This window comes from Nannospalax galili, unplaced genomic scaffold (assembly GCF_000622305.1).
Source record: "Nannospalax galili isolate Female #2095 unplaced genomic scaffold, S.galili_v1.0 scaffold399, whole genome shotgun sequence".
Taxonomy (NCBI): domain Eukaryota; kingdom Metazoa; phylum Chordata; class Mammalia; order Rodentia; family Spalacidae; genus Nannospalax; species Nannospalax galili.
The window spans coordinates 3,307,692-3,324,522 of NW_008345053.1; the positions used below are offsets into that span (position 1 = coordinate 3,307,692).

The 16,831-nt window shown below is 43.1% G+C and overlaps 1 protein-coding gene across 2 annotated transcripts in view; it reads right to left on the reverse strand.

Annotated features, from left to right (window-relative positions):
- Positions 1-16,831, reverse strand: part of Adarb2 (adenosine deaminase RNA specific B2 (inactive)) — a 621,224-nt gene that overhangs the window by 7,007 nt on the left and 597,386 nt on the right. For both annotated transcript variants that reach the window (XM_008841353.1, XM_008841352.1), the window contains exon 8: positions 12,783-12,964. In XM_008841353.1, the coding sequence (XP_008839575.1) occupies positions 12,783-12,964 (182 nt within the window). The remainder of the gene's footprint in view (positions 1-12,782; positions 12,965-16,831) is intronic.

Below are 16,831 nucleotides of genomic sequence, written 5' to 3' on the forward strand. Positions count from 1 at the left end.
GAAATCGGCCCAACACAAAACCATCAACCTACTGGATTGGTTGCTTTTCTCAATGCTATGACAAAATGCCTGATAACAAGCAATTTATTATTTATTTATTTGTTTATTTAATTATTATTTATTTTTTGATATTTTTTTGAGACAGGGTCTCCCTGTAGCCCCAGCTGTCCTTGAACTCACTATGTAGACCAGGCTGGCCTTGAACTCACAGAGATCCGCCTGCCTCTGCCTCCCGAGTGCTGGGGATTAAAGGCGTGTGCCACCACACCTGGCTATGAAAAGCAATTTAAAGAAGGAAGAGTTTACAACTGGAGAGGATACAGCCCATCATAATGGGGAAGGCAGAGCAGCAGGAGTGGGAGGTCTGCTGCCACGTTGCCTCTGCACTCAGGAGGCAGAGAGTGAACAGGAAGTGGGGCTGGCTATAAAACCTCAAGGCCCGCCCCCAGTGACCTACTTCCTCCAGCAAGGCTCCATTTCCTAAAGGTAAACAGCATCACCAGCTGGGAACCAAGCATTCCAACACATGGGAGACACTGAACCTTCAAACCACTACACTTAAAAATGAGTCTTGGAGCCGGGCGTGGTGGCACACCTTTAATCCCAGCACTTGGGAGGCAGAGGCAGGCGGATCTCTGTGAGTTCAAGGCCAGCGTGGTCTACATAGTGAGTTACAGGACAACTGGGACTACAGGGAGACCCTGTCTTAAAAGACCAAAAAAAAAAAAAAAGAGTCTTGGGCTGGAGACATGACTCATCAGTAAAGAACACTGGCTGCTCTTGCAGAGGACCCAGGTTCAATTCCCAGCACCCACGGTGGCAGCTTAAAACCATTCCTAACTTCAGTTCTGAGGGATCTGATGCCGGCTCTTCTGACCTCCGTGGGCATCGCACAACATGGGTGTACTTACACACATGCAGGCAAAACACTCATACAGGTAAGATATAAAAAAAAATAAATAAAATGAGTCTTTTGTGAGCTTTTTTTTGGTAACTTGATTGTTCAATGCTTTCACGTGAACTTTGTAGATGGCAACATCATGTCATGATGTTAGAAGTTTAGACAAACCTAGGAGCCTCTCTCGGATCTCCCGATGTATCACATGAGCAGGGGGAGTCGCAGGGAAGTGCCAGAGGGTTCTGTAAGAGCACTGCACTTAGGCTGCTGAGGTGGCTGTGCGGGTGCATTCATTACACTTGTTGGAGAAGCCCACGTGTCGAGGAGCAGTCCACGTGCAAAGCATTGATTTGAGGAGCACAGCGGGAGTGCAGAGGCCTGCAGCAGGCTCCATGTGAGGAGCCATCCCAGCTTAGGGGAAATGGCATGCAGTGCCTTCCCCAAGCAGCCTGCATTTAAGTTCACAGGAAGACCTACTCAACTCCGAGCTCCACAGCCACAGACTCCAGGAGCCTCCTGTGTCCCTAGCTCTACCTCCAATCTTCCTGGCTAGACCTGAGCTCTCTGAGTACACAGCCATTAGAATTTGCCAACTGCCACCTACGCAGCCCAGCTCCCAGACTGAAAGTCACCCTGTGACCTTCTTCCAGTCACGGATGGACAATGTTGAATGTTCAGGTGAATTCCATTCATGTCAGCTCTTTTCCTAGAAGTGATTCTCTGTGGCAGTTACCCACCCCTGAGAGCTGGGAAGGGGGGACAGTCTGGCCCGTTGGCAGCCATAGACTGTCCTACTGAGCAGGGACTGTGTTGGCAGGAGCTGCTGAGGTCAGGGACGACTGAATACAAAGAGAGGTGATCAGCGCTCTGGAATTGTGTGCAGCCAGGCTCAGCAATCTGACAATCTCCTCCATCCCTGCAGGCCCTTCTCTCCCACTCACTGTCTCCTGCTCCTCTAGTTTCTGTGTTGGGACTGACCACTGAGGCATGAAGCTGAGTCTTCTCCAAAGTCCTAAATTCAGAACTCAGAGGAAAGCTTTGAAGTGTCTGATGTCAAGATGTCAATGTGTGACCTGCTTCATCTCAGCCTGGCCTCCTGGTCTCTTCCCATTATCTCTTCCCTGGGGACAGCATTGTGCTGTGCTTTTGGCTATCAGCAAGCAGACACCTGCGCTGGAGAAGCTCAGCTGCTGCCGGGCTGGGTTTCGCTCTTAGCATGCTGGACTGCCAGCCTCACCAGGGCCCAGACAGTGCTGGGAAGGCAGCCATGAGGACCCTTGTGTTCACACGTGGAGAAAACAGGGGAAAGAAGGAGCATGGGCAATGCAGCTAATGGAAGGCATGGGCGCCAGTCTTTTGTAGGCAGGGCTTGTGACTTAGGAACCTGACAGACTTGGTTTCCAGGCAGTGTTTGTTCAGGGCCCTGGCACGTGCCTTTGGTTGCCTTCTTTTGCTCTCTGATGATGGTAAGTTTGTTTCCCAAGGTTGAGTGAAGACCAAATGAGACAGAAAGAGCACTTATAAAGCATGGAGTACTGTGGTTACTATTTCCTTGAGAAGGAAGAGCTGAGGGTCATCCCTAGTTTGTTCAGTGTTTTCCATACCACACAGACCAAAATGTTTCCAGTTAGAGACCATAAAATGTTTCCAAGTAGTTAAAGGTTACTGGATTGTCCCATGGAATGGGGTAGCCACCCAATGCACAAAGCTTGGGATCCTTTTATAGTAAACAGAACTTTTTTTGTCATTTATACATTTGCACAACATATAACCTTAATGCCTCTGTTGGAGATATTATTGTCTACTTATAGTCTGAGCCTCTAGTTTGAGAATTAGGTTTCTTCTGTCTTTTGCTTTCAAGAAAAAAAAAATCAGCACCTCCCCATGCAATCTGGGAGAATGGCAATCCTTCATTTGATTAAAAAACATGAATCCACCACAAAGAAACATCACTTGTAATGTTTACTAAACATTCACACCAATGGAATAATTTTTCACATCACTATAATCAATGATTGGTGCTGATTTTACCAAAGGAGATGGAGATGTGTGCCAGACTCCCTTGACTGTAATATGAAGATTTATTAATGTGCAACAAAACATACGATTACTTTTTGAATGCTCACATCTGTCCAAAACTACATCTGTCCAAAACTACAGTCTTTTTTTTTTTTTTTTCTGTAGGACAAACCCTACAAGGATAGGCAACACGTGCAATTGTCAGGAGGCCATCTCCTGGGTGTTGTATTGGAGTCCCAGTGGGGCGTACTAGTTGCTAATCTGTTGGCCAGCACCAGGTTAACTCTTTCCATGAGAAGGTCTAGGCCTCCCAGGCGCAGCGATGAAGCTGAGTCTGACCATCTTCTGAGTCCTCACGAAAAGGCTGTTTTCCAACTTGTGCCACTTTTGTTTGCTTTCTAGTCTTCTTCTGTTTCAGGGTGATTCTGTCTATGTTCCACTCATCCCCCACCACATTCACATACATAATTTCCCAGATGTGTACTGGCCTTCCAAAGATACAGTAACATAATTAGATGGTATTCAGAATCTTCTTTTATTTTGTCCCGAGAGACATTTGGTTCCTTCCTTCCTCCCTCCCTCCCTCCCTTCCTCCCTCCATCCCTCCCTCCCTCCTTCCCTCCCTCTCTCCCTCCCTTCTCTCTTTCTCTCTTTCTCTCTTTGTAGCCCCAGCGTCCTGGAACTCATTATGTAGACCAGGCTGGCCTTGAAATCACAGAAATCTGCCTGGCTGTGCTTCCTGAGAGCTAGGATCAAAGGTGTGTGCCACCACACCCAGCTTGAGACATTTGATTTGAAAACTTCTTCATGTATGTAGATGATATCACTAATTCATTACATGTTGATTTCATGATTTTATCTATGTTGCAGGTGTCTTTTGATATTTCTGATTATGGAAACACAGAGGGTCTTCCACGGAGCTTGCCTCTTTTCTTTTCCTTTCTCTCTTTTCCTGTCCCTCCCTCCCTTCCTCCCTCCATTCCATCCTTTCTATGTGGTTAATGAGTTCATGTGCCTATTTGTGGTGTATCCTGTCATGTGCACGTGGAGGCCAGAGGAGGATGTCTGGTGTCTTCCTTTATCACATTCTGGTGCTTTGAGACACCATCTCTCACTGAATCCAAAGTTTGCCATTTTGGCTTGCCGGGTCGGCCGGTGCTCTCAAGATCTGTCTTGTCTCTGCTAGAGTTACAGGCATGCATGGCCATGCCTGACTTTTACATGTATGCTAGGAATTTGAACTCAGGTCCTCATGCTTGTTCAGCAAGCCTTCTTATCCACTGAGCCCTCTCTTCAGTCCCAAGTTTTTTTCAATAGCTCATTCATTTACTCAACCTGTAGGTGTCATGCCCCCCATTCAGATGAATGAGGATTGATTTTAAAGGTATTTAAAGATCATTAAGGCACAAACTGCTTAACTGAGTGCCGAACTGTATCATTACTGAGAGTTTTAGATAGTGTGGGATAAGACGAAGACATGTCCTCTCAGGCTTAGGAAGGAAAGACTGGTTTGTGCCTAACTTATTCCTCTTTATGGCTGGGAGCTGTAGAAGCAAGGACCATAAGTCCCTGGGGCCATTCTTCTTAAAGGAACTTTAAAAGATTTAAGACAGAAATAAAGACACAATGTGGGCTGGGGATACAGCTAAGTTTGTAGAGTGCTTGTCTGGAATCTGTGAGGTCCAGGGATCAATGTTCAGTACCACACAAAACTGGGTGTAGTGGTGCATATGTATAATCTCAGCACTAGGGGGATAGAGGTAGGAGGATCAGAAATTCGAGATTATCCTTGGCTACATAGGGAGTATGTGTGGAGGCCAGTACAGTTACCTGAAATTCTGTCTCAAAAAATAATGAGATAAATAAAAATCAAGTTACAAAGACACAATAAAAGGCAGTCACAGGTATGCTCTGCTAAGACCCACTCCGGTATGTTTACCAGATGATACATTAGCATACCTAGAAAATCAGTGCACTCAAAAATATAATATTGCTTCCTGTTCACAGTATTAAGTACCTCCTGCGGGTCACCCTGAAATCTTCCAGTGACATAGGATCTGCTAGTTGACAAGGAACCCTATTTTCAGTTAAGAATTAAGAGACAGGTTTTGAGTTCTAAACATGGGAAAATGAGCATTTTATTGATTACAATTCAAGAAAAAAGAATATACCCTGGTAGGGAATCAACACTTAGACACTCAGCACTGTGAGCAAATGACACAGGTTTAGGTTGATGGAGTTCATGGTAGCTTGTTTCTCGTTCTGCAGACTACCTTAACCAAAGAGTCTGTGAACGTGCTCTTTGACGCAGAAACTGAAACAGATCAAAATAAAACTGATCCAATAGAAACTATGGAAAACATTTGCCTTTAGAATAATATTGTGTATATATATATATATATATTGTATTTTTGAAGCAGGGTCTCCCTGTAGCCCCAGCTGTCCTGTAGACCAGGCTGGCCTTGAACTCACAGCGATCCACCTGCCTCTGCCTCCCAAATGCTGGGACTACAGGCGTGCACCATCACACTTAATGTGGTTTCCATAGGTAGAGAAAATCACGCTTTAACAATGTGGCACTATATTTAGTTTGCTATCAGTTAGTTGCTTAAAATATCAGAGATTTATCCTATCACAGTTTCAGAGGCTGGAAGTCTGCAGGGCCTTTATAAAGTCTTGGAAGCTTTGGAGGAGAAACCGGCCGGGACTTGCCCATGTTCTGGGATCCACAAGTACACTGGTTCACAGCTGAATCACTTCATCCTTTGCTTCTGCCTTTGTAGTCTTTTTTCTCTATAGTCTGAGGTGGTTTAAGACTTGTCCCCCATAAGCTCAACTATTTGAACACTTGGTCTCTAGTTGGTGGTGCACTTTGGGAAGTCATGGCACCTTTAAAAGAAGGTATAGCCTTGCTGGAGGAAGCATGTCACTGGGGGCAGGCTTAGAGAGCTCACATCCTTGTCCCACTTCCTGCTGTGTGTTTATGGTTGAAGATGTGAGCTCACAGCTGTTCCAGCCACTTTCTGCTGTGCCTACCCTGTCATAAGGAACCCCCCTGGGGGAGGGGCTGTAAACCCAAATAAATTCTTCCTGCTCTAAATTGTCTTTGTTATGGTATTTTATAACAGAAAAGTAATTAATACAATTTCCAGTCTCCTCTCAGGGCATATGTAACTGCGTATGGGACCCTCTGAAATGATTCTCAGCATCCTCCCAAGTCACAAACTTTAATCAGAACTATAAGGACCCCCTTTCCAAATAAGGCATTTTACAGTAACTCCACTCCAGGCACCAATTCCTGGAATAACGCCCCACTCCAGGTGTTCCCTCATGGAGTAACCCTGCCCCCTGAGCTCCACTTACAGGAGTAAGTCCATTCTCTGGAAGCCTTCCTGCAGCCATCTCACACTTGGCGCCACCTACTGTGTGTGGTTATGTTTTCCTCCCTTGGGTGCCATCACCAAAGGCTCCTTTTTGTGGAGGATGATGGCCAGACACGTTGACACAGTCACCCAGCAGGAAGAGACTGGATAGAGTATGTAGGCCTCCCTTAACGCAGTAGGCTCTTGGATTTGGAAACTTGTACAGAAACCCAAGAAAGAGTGAGGGGGCGGCAGAAAGTGTGCCTTAAGACTGTTACCTTGTGAAGGTCAGGACGGACTATCATCTTTTCCTTGGCAATTGTTTCTGAACAATTTTGAAAATAAAATCCATTCCCTCTACCCAAACAGTGTCTCTATCAAAGTAGTCCCTAACAGAAACAAGCTTTAGAAAGTTTGTTCAACCTGTTACCCAACACAGACCTGATGATATTTGTAAATGGGTTAGTCATCTTTGGTGAATTTGGGGGAGAAAAGTATCTTGCTTCAAAGTAGATCTGTATAGAGAACCAGCAGGTCTCCAGCGGCCTTTGACACAGATACTCGTCGGGTTGACCAACAGAGAAAGGCTGGATGAGGTTGTCTGACTGGCATTTCAGTTCACAATGATTGTGCTAACAAGGCTGGGCAGAAACAGGCCAAGGTCAAATACCACTCTGATGACTTCCTAGAATGTGATCTTCAGTAAGTTAATTAACTTACCACTGCTCCCCCCCCAGCATTTGATTATTAAAACAGTTCTGTGACCACTGCTCTTAGTTCCATCATTTTTTAAGAGCAGAGATAGCAAATTCACAATTCATCCATGAAAGTGAATTTTATGAATTTTATTCCTTTTATAGCTCACATCTATAGAAAGATGCCTTACTTTAAAGAAATCCCTATTTACCTTTTTTTAAAAAAAGGTATTATATAAGTAAGACATTACAGCATGTCTTTAAATAACCAGCAAGCCTACTATATTTAAAATGTAATTCACTCTCCCCAAATTAAATTTACACAAGACATTTCAGGGATGTAATTTTTATATGAAGTGAGGAGAGTCTACAATACGGGGGAGCATTACATTTAATTTTGTGAAATGAATGGAGCAGCGTGCTTCTAGGCATGCCTGGAATCATAAAGTTGCAGGAGTTGAAGGGGTCTCTCTAATTTTATATACCGCCAGATGCCCTGTGGGGTCTCTCTCTCTCTCTCTCTCTCTCTCTCTCTCTCTCTCTCTCTCACACACACACACACACACACACTTCTAATGGAAACAGAATTAGTAAATTTATTGTATTAATGTCACTTTATTCATTATCATTAACAGGAACACCATCATAATTGCCAGTAATTTTATAGTTACTGTCTTGTCGCAGTACAGCATGTTCATCGGGAAATATACGACTTGTGCTATAGAGTCTGCAGACAGTGTGGTGGGACTGAAGGGCAACAATTGGTGTGTTCTATGGTGAGGTTGTCTGAACAAGCTCTCAAGGTATTTAAAGAATAAATCCAGGGAGTTGGGGGAGATGACTCTGTGGGTAAGAGTGCTTGCTGAGCAAGTGTGAGGACCCGAGTTTGAATCCCCACAGCCCATGTAAAAGCTTGGCCATTCTGCCTGGCTTTTCCGACGTGGGTGTGGGACTGAGCTCTGGTCCCCATGCTTCTGTGACAAGCATTTTGCTAACTGGACTGTCTCCCAGGCTCTAGATGACTTTTAAGTTACCTTATGGCTTGCCTTTATTTATCCACTATTTATCCTACAGACTATTGTGGCCCTTTGAAGAAAAGACTATTGTGGCCTACTCTTAGATCTGGAAATTGAGCAGTCACTTCAAATGAACTTAAACATTGGGAATATGATATCAAGACCCCAGCGGCCTTTCTCAAAGGGTCCTTTTCTCAATGACCTGCTTATCCCTAGACTGCAGCTGGATCCCAGCTTATATCCTGAAACAACTTCTCCTATTTCTGCCTTGCATTTTCACTCTATCGTGGCACTTACAAGTAACCAATGCATCCTTGTTGAGTGAATAAAGAAAAGCCTGGATTATGTGGATAATTGTTGATATTTGTAAAAATCAAATGTATTGAAAAAAGAAGTATTTTCCTTGGACTAGTGGCAACAGAATAATTTTATTTTTTTCTGCTCATTTTATCTTTTTGAGATACAGTCTTACTCTGTAAGCTAAGCTGACCTCAAACTTGTCTTTCTGCCTCAGCCTCTTGGGTGATATGATTATAGGTGTGTGCCATTATGAATTTCTTTAATTAATAAAGATTATTTTGTTTTTATTATGTGTATATGTGTGTGTGTTTGTGTATGTGCATGTTAGTGCAGGTACCCATAGGGGGCAGAAGATGGGAGTTAGAACTGCTGGAACTGGAGTTATAAGTGGCTGTGAGCTGCCTGACAGACATGGGTGCTGGGAGGCAAATGCCAGTTTTCTGGAAGAGCAGTAAGCTCTCTTAACAACTGAGCTATCACTCCAGCCACCCAGTAGTTTTAAAAAGCATGTGTGTTTTGTGCAAAGCAATTATGAAAATTTGCCAGTTTTATCATCCTTTACCCATATTTGTTGTGTTATAAAAATGATATTACAAATTATTAACCATCTATATATAAAAGTATTTGCTCCAAGGTCACTGACTTATTTTGAAAAAAACTATTATCACTAATCTCAGAAATGTCTCTTGAATTAAAGAGGACTGGCACGTCATGTAAAATCCTTCAACACAAGCATACCCTCACACAAGTAAGACTACAAATGTTACAGATATATCTAGAATGTGACAAGTAGACAGAGTTGGGCAAAACTTAATGTCCCACTGGTTAAGATGTTAATGATCATCAAACTTCCTTTTGACTAAGTTGTTAGGAGCATGGGCATCTGAAAGAGCTTTGAGATGTGTTTGCCGTTCACTTTCACTTCAGGACAAGAGGTACTATGAAGACATAGAGCTGACGTCCTCTATTTTGGCATGAATGCAGTAATGTCCGTTATAGGAACACAAACCAAGAGTCTCAAACTACTCAAGGCTCGAGGAATCAATTCTCTGGCCTGTCTCTGGTCTCAAATTTCATCTTCACGGCTAAGACCTTTCTGTATGCTGTAAAAATAATAATAGCTTTGTTTTTGGTGTGGGCTTAGAAAGTTCAAGATTAAAAACCACATCTAGGGTTGGTGAGATGGCTCAGGGGGCAGAGGCACTTGCTGCCAAGCCAATGACCAGAATCCAGTACCTGGACCCATATGGTAAAAGGGAAAAACAGCTCCTGTGGGCTGTCTTCTGACCTCCACAAGTGTGTGTGTGTGTGTGTGTGTGTGTGTGTGTGTGTGTGTATGCAATAAATAACTAAAAAAACTAACTAAATAAATAAATGTAAAACTACATTTGTTAAACAGGCTATTAGCTACTTTTCTGTTGCTGTGCTAAAGTACCTTGACTAAAAGCAACTTAAGTAACTAGTGAGCCTACTATATTTAAAATGCAATTTTTAGTTAATGGGGCTGCAGAGGTGTGTCAGTGGGCAAAGTGCTTGCTGCACAAGGACCCGAATTCCTTGGAAGGAAGGGTTCATTGTGGCTTACAGTTTCAGAGGGATGGATTCCATCATGGTAGGGAAGACTTGAGAGCTTGCAGGGAAGGCAGTGACAGGAGCAAGAAGTTGTCTGGGCAAATTGCACTCAGGAGAGAGGGAGGAGGGAAGGAGGGAGGGAGGAAGAGAGGGAGAGGGAGAGAACTTGGGGCCAGGCTATCAACCTTCAAAGGCTTCTTGAGTGACTCACTTCCTCCAGCAAAGCTCCACATCCTAAAGGTTCCATGACCTTCCCAAACAGTGCCACCAAATGGGGACCAAGTGTTCAGACACAAGAGCTGACAGGGGACATTTCTTACTCAAACTACCACAACCATGTTATCTAGATATCTTTTCCTCTGCTGTGTTCTTTTTACTTGATGGGGAAAGAAAGAGTTAGTCTTGAGGTTGAACGCTCACAGAAACATTTATCTTCAGCTTGGTAGAACAAGCTGTTGGTCACTTTCTATCATGGAATATTTTTCTAAAAAAATGAGTATTCGAAGTATAGCTTTTTATTTGTTATTTCTCTCACAATTTTTTCACCTTATTGAGTTCACAAGAAGGTCTGAGGGCAGACCTGGCTGCTTTCAGGCAACCATGAACATTTTTCTGAAGGGCTCAGCATTTGGAACAGCTTCAATACATTCACAGTCTTCCGGTCCAGAAGCTGACCATAGGTTAGCTTGGTTTATGCAGAATATTTCAGTATGTTTTTGAGAACATTAATATGTAGCCTACGACGATGGCAATAAAGGTATCCTTTTCAGCCTGGCTGATTCTGTTTAACCCAGAACAGATTTACCCACATCTAAATTTCAGGGCTATTCTACTAATGCATGAACTTCATCTAAGCCAATTCTGCAAACTGACCTTGAGGGGAACTCATCCACTTGTTTGAGTGTGCTTTTTATTATTATTATCTTTATGCCAGATTTCATCCTCCCTCTCTCTTGGTTTTTCTTCTTTTTTTTTTCTTTTAAGAATTTAGGACAATTTCCTTTCAAAATTACATAATTCATTTTTAAATGTCCATCAAAGACAATGAAGTTACTGTTTATGGGTTGTTTGCAGGTGAGAAACCAAGGTTCAGCCCTATTTGCATCTTTATAGTAATGAAAATATATATTCTAAATAAATGTAGACAGATGTGTGTAATTAGACCACGCTGGCTCATGCAGAGGCATCAGAAGTAATCTGGGCTTAAGGGTTGGAAAGTGTCTCATGGGCTTTGCCATTATCTTATGCATGGCCCTCAGGTGGCCCTGAATTTCTCTAATTGTTTCATAGTCATTGATTTCACACAATTAAAAATTCCTGTGCATGTGTGTGTGTGTGTGTGTGTATGCGCGTATGTTGTGTTCATGTGGGTGCATGTCTGTTTTTGATTACATTCATATTCACAGCCCTGTGTGGAGACCAGAGGTTAACTTTTGGGTATCTTCCTCATCCACTCTTCACCTTTGTAATCACTACATCACTGTCATCATCATCATCATCATCATCATCACCATCATCAGCATTATTCCCACCACCACCACCACCACCATCACCATCATCACCATCATCATCATCATCATCATCATCACCACCACCATCACCATCGTCACCACCACCATCATCATCATCACCACCACCACCATCACCATCATCACCATCATCATCATCATCATCATCACCACCACCATCACCATCATCACCACCACCATCATCATCATCACCACCACCACCATCACCATCATCACCACCACCATCATCATCACCACTATTTTCATTGTCATCACCACCATCATCACCATGACCACCACCACCACCACCACCATCACCATCATCATCATCATCATTATATATGAGTACTGAATGTGTAGAGGTCCAAAAACAACTTTTCAGGCATCAGTTCTCTCCTGCCTTGTTGAGGCAGCGCCTCTCTTCTTTCTGCTCTTGCACTCTGTATGCACACTTCTGGTCAATTCAGCTTTTTTAATGTGGGTTCCAGGGATTGAATTCAGTTCACCAGGCTTCTGTGACAAGTACTTTAACCCACTGAGACATCTTGCTTGCCTTTCACATTATTTTTTCCCCTGAATTTGGAATGGCCTTTTCTGCAAGACTGGCTGTCCAGTGAGCTCTAGGAACCCAACCTGTCTCTACCCTCTCCACAGCTAGGGTTACACATATACAACACAAGGTCTGACTTTTACACTGCATTTGGGTAGCTGAACTCAGGTTCCAATATTGTGCAATCATGGGTATGTGTGTATGTATGTATGTATGTATGTATGTATGTATGTATGTGTGTATCTATGTGTGGGTACATGCACATGACTGCAGGTGCCCATGGAAGCCAAAAGAAGGCATTGGGTCTCCTACAGCTACAGTTACAGGTGACTTTGAAAATCAGACCTGGGTTATGGGAAGCTGGTGGGTGCTGGGAATGGAACTCTGGTCCTCTTCAAGAGCAGCCAGTGCTCTTAACCCCTGAGCCATCTCACCACCACCCCTTCTTTCTTTAAGACAGGGTTTCTTACTGGCCTCAGTATCTCTAAGTAGGCTAGAGTGGCTGGTCAGCAAGCCCCAGGGATAGGCCTGTCTATGCCTCCCCAGTGCTTGGGGTGATATATGTGTGGACAACACAGGGTTACTCTAGATACTGCAATGAAAACAACATATTGATGCTCCAGGTCCCATTGATTTCCTGCTAAAATGCAGCCTATTCTCATATTCAGAGATATTCGTGACATTTCATGTATATATTTTTGTCCTTTTTAAGTCTTTACATTGCTGTCAATTTGCTTATTAAGCCTGAAATAATCATGGGCAAAAATGACTATGATCAGATGGGAGTTGTCACCACAGGGTTGATGCTCAGCAGCCGCAGACAGGAAGGAGGGCACAGTCCCTCTAGTTAGTGTTCTCTTACCGCTAAGCAGAGGCCGGTTGTGCCGGTATGAGGCAGGCAACTGGCCGATATCCTCCATCCTATGGCTCATGACCCGGGCAAGGTGGCCTGTGTGGTGCAGGCTTCCCACGATGATGCTGTGAAGGTACACCGGCTCGATGAAGTGGCAGAGGAGGGCGCCTTGTAGTCCCAGCACGTTCCACCTAGAAGGAAAAGGAAGGATAGGGTCAGTGGGATGCCCGCACCTGCGAGGGATGGGTGCCGGCAGCGCGTGGTCCACACTGGGACCCCGCTTTGCAAGCAGCGTTGGCATCACCTGCCCTTCAGTCACCTGCTCCTCCAGGGGCCTTCCACCTGGGGAAGGGCTTGCCTAGGAGCTTCCGGGATGGAACAGAGCCATCAGGGTGGCCACCACCTGGCTCTGCCTGAGTCCAAGCGCCTGGGACTAAGCTCCAACGGTGTCTCTGTGTGTTCATTGAACTCAGCATCCTTTTCTGGAAAAATGGCTTGTTAGACAGACAGGGAGCTGTTGCTCTCCTAGAAAGGTAAAATGAAATTCTCCAAAATAACATACTGAGGTCTCAAAGTGAATCTGAAGTCTTTCTTTATATCAGCTAGGAAATATTCAGAAACCGAATTTGTTTATTTCCATTTAGAGAAAAGCACTGCCTTCCGTTTCCTTTGCCCTTAGCAGTCAGAAGAGGCCCTACTGTGTTGAAATTAAATGGCATTAAGAAATGACCTTGTTTTGGTCTGAAGATGCCTTTTTATTTTAAAAAGCCAAGATCAGAGATGAATGACAAGGGCTATTTTCTTTGAAATAAATGTAGCTCTGGATGAATGATTTTTACTTCTCCAAGTAGAAAGACAAACGTACTGTAAGATATTTTTTGTCCCCCGACATAATTCAGGGTAAGAAGCTCTGAGCATCCCCTACTTAAAGTGACACTTTGTGGTTTCCACTCTAATGTGTTTAAAATGCAACTGCCCTTCGAGGTAGGCATTATGTAGCTAATTTCTTACATCATTGTTCTTTTTCATTAATTAACATTTCTCTACTGTTAGAGCAATTATTGCGAGGCCTCGGTGCTGTACATCTCTTTTGATAAGATTAATAAGGAGCCATTATATCTCCCTTCCCAAAGCAGTCAATTAACACAGAATTCTTTCCATTAATTACCGAATGTCTCTCTACCTGGAGAGCAATCTGCTCTGAGAACCAGTGACACCAATTGCTTTAAAAAAAGTTCTCTTTAAATTTTATTTCAAAAACACAAGCAATTTAGCTGGCGATATTAATCTGCCTCAGAAGCATCATGGTGAATGAGAAACATCTTTTAATCTCATGCAAGAAAAGGCAGCCATCTGGCTGGCGAGGATTTCAGGGAGCTACTCTCCCAGTCTCCCTCCGTAAACGCAGGTCATTAAAGTAATGGGTTCATCTACATAAAACTCAAATGGAATATAAAAGGTAATATTTATATACAAACAATTTAGTCCTACGATTTAAACAGTCATTGGTTTTATGAAACATTTACTTTAGTCTATCAGATTTGCATAACTTCATTTAAAAAATATTGTGGTCATTTCTGTAAGTTGCATCAATTTCCTCAGAAAGCAAGGGAAGGGCCGTCCTTGGAGACACACGATTTTATCAAGGGGTAAATTCCAGAAGGAGCTGACGGAGAGCATGTATCTGAAAGAAATACACATCCTTACCACTGATGTTTGGGAAACCCATTTGGCCGTAATGTTTCTGCCAAATTCTGAATTTTCACTACCGGAAGAGACGCCCATCACGGCTTGTCTAATTTCTGTCCTTTTCTCCAATGAGTGACAGAATGTCTACACAACTCAGGACAAGTGTCTTGTGATAGCTGAGCTTTTCTTGGGAGGAAGAATGCTGGTGGTTTTGAGCCATGCTTGAGGGATTTGTTTCATTCCCTTGAGTCATAAACCACAGGGTAAAAAACTGAGAAGGTGGCTGGAGATGACTCAGTGGGTAAAGCACCTGCCACCAAGCCTGAGGACCTGAGTTCCTGAGTTCAATTCCTGGGACCCACATGGTAGAAGGAGAGGACTGACTCCAATTTCTACACTTGTACTGTGGCATACGCTCCCCCAAATAAATAAATAAATGTAATTATGAAATATATTTAAAAATGGCTGAGATTAACTCCCAGAATAGTGGCATGTGCCTGTAGTCCCAGCACTCAGGAGGCCAGCCTGGGCAAGACTCTGTTTCAAACAAAGAAACAAACAACCAACAACATACCCCCAAATAAATACATACATATACACATACATACACACATACACACACACATACATACATACATACATACATAAGAGAAGTTCAACAGACTTGCTACCATGGAGTGTTTTAGACATCTCTTTTTCAGATTTAAAGATGATGGGAAAATTATGCTAAGAAAAGGTTATTATTTGTAGCAAAGGATGCTGAGAAAGTACGCTAAGAAGTAACAGTCTACAGAAAAGGGCTCTGGGTTATAGACAGCACAAGCAGAGCTATTAATCCTCAGATTGCTGGTGGAATTTAGAAATTCCTTGTCAATTAAAAGCAGGATAACACAATAAATCTCCACCAATAGAAATTGTCTTCTTCAAACAAGCTGAGCCTCAGACAATGAAATGAGTACTCTCCAAACCCAACAGTGTGGGGCTTGAGACCAGCGAAGCATCAGCTTTGAAACTTGTGCAACACATTTGAGTGGTTCTGATTCTAGGATTGTCTAAAGACAAATAACTTCTATATCTGGTTTCCTCCTAATAACCTTTACAATAAAGAGAAAAATCAACCTTCTCTTTGTCTGGCTATAGGAGTTTAAACGTATTCAGCTAACACGATCAATAAAACCAAATGTCTTTCTGAATATGAACTGGAGAAGCCTCAGCATTCAGGATTGATTGGAAAAATACCTCTCCTTTTGTTCAAATAGCTGATATGACTGTGGTGTTGACAGAGACAGAAATCCCATGCCTAACTTTCAATATAGATAATCCCTAAATAAATATATTTTTGTCTGTTTGTCAATCACTGAAATACCACAGATAAGTAGAGGAAAGATTTTAGAAAAGGTTGCCTTTCTTCAGAGCCATGGGATGCCATCTACTTGCTGAACTTGAACCGTGACCTCCACGTTACAGTGGGAAAGTGATAAGATAGGCTCAGCATGAGACTGTCCCCACAGGTATGTACCTTGGTGTTAAGTCAGAGAATAGCTATTAGTGGAGTATATTTGGGACAATTTATCTCTCTTCCTGCTTTTTATATCACCTTGATGTGGTCCTGGGAAAAGAGACAACTCTAAATGAACGTGTGTAGCATGAGACGCCATCATAGACATGTACTTCCTCCACACTTCTGTGGGCAGATTTGCCCATTATCTGAACAACCACACCAATTGGGAAAAGTTCCTATGTTCTGTCTGGAGCCTGTGACCGTCATACTGGGGGAACCCATTATTCACAATCTCTAGGTGACACTCAGGTAGGGTAGTAAAACCGTGGTCTTCAACTCACACTGTTCACTGGATCATCTAGAAACTTCAAGAACTTCCTGTGTCTTGGTCCTCAAAAATATTCCATCTAATTGGTTGGGGTGAGTCTGGGCATCAGTTTTTAAAAAAAAATATGCTGAACATATGATTCTAATATCAGTCAGGGCTGAAATTTCAGTATTAACACTGTTCACTGGATCATCTAGAATCTTCAAGAACTTCCTGTGTCTTGGTCCTCAAAAATATTCCATCTAATTGGTTGGGGTGAGTCTGGGCATCAGTTTTTAAAAAAAATATGCTGAACATATGATTCTAATATCAGTCAGGGCTGAAATTTCAGTATTAGTAAGCTATTGAAGATTTTGGAGTCAAAAAAGTCAGGTCAAATCCAAATCCAGACTCTGATTAGGTGGATCTTCCTGAACTACTTGCTGCTTTGAACAACAGTGTGCTCAGTGGGTCTCTGACTCTGACTGTGGTGCCTGAGCCAGCTACGTGGCTTCAGCTGAGAACTTGGCCGAAGTGCATACTCTCAGGCCCCCACTCTGG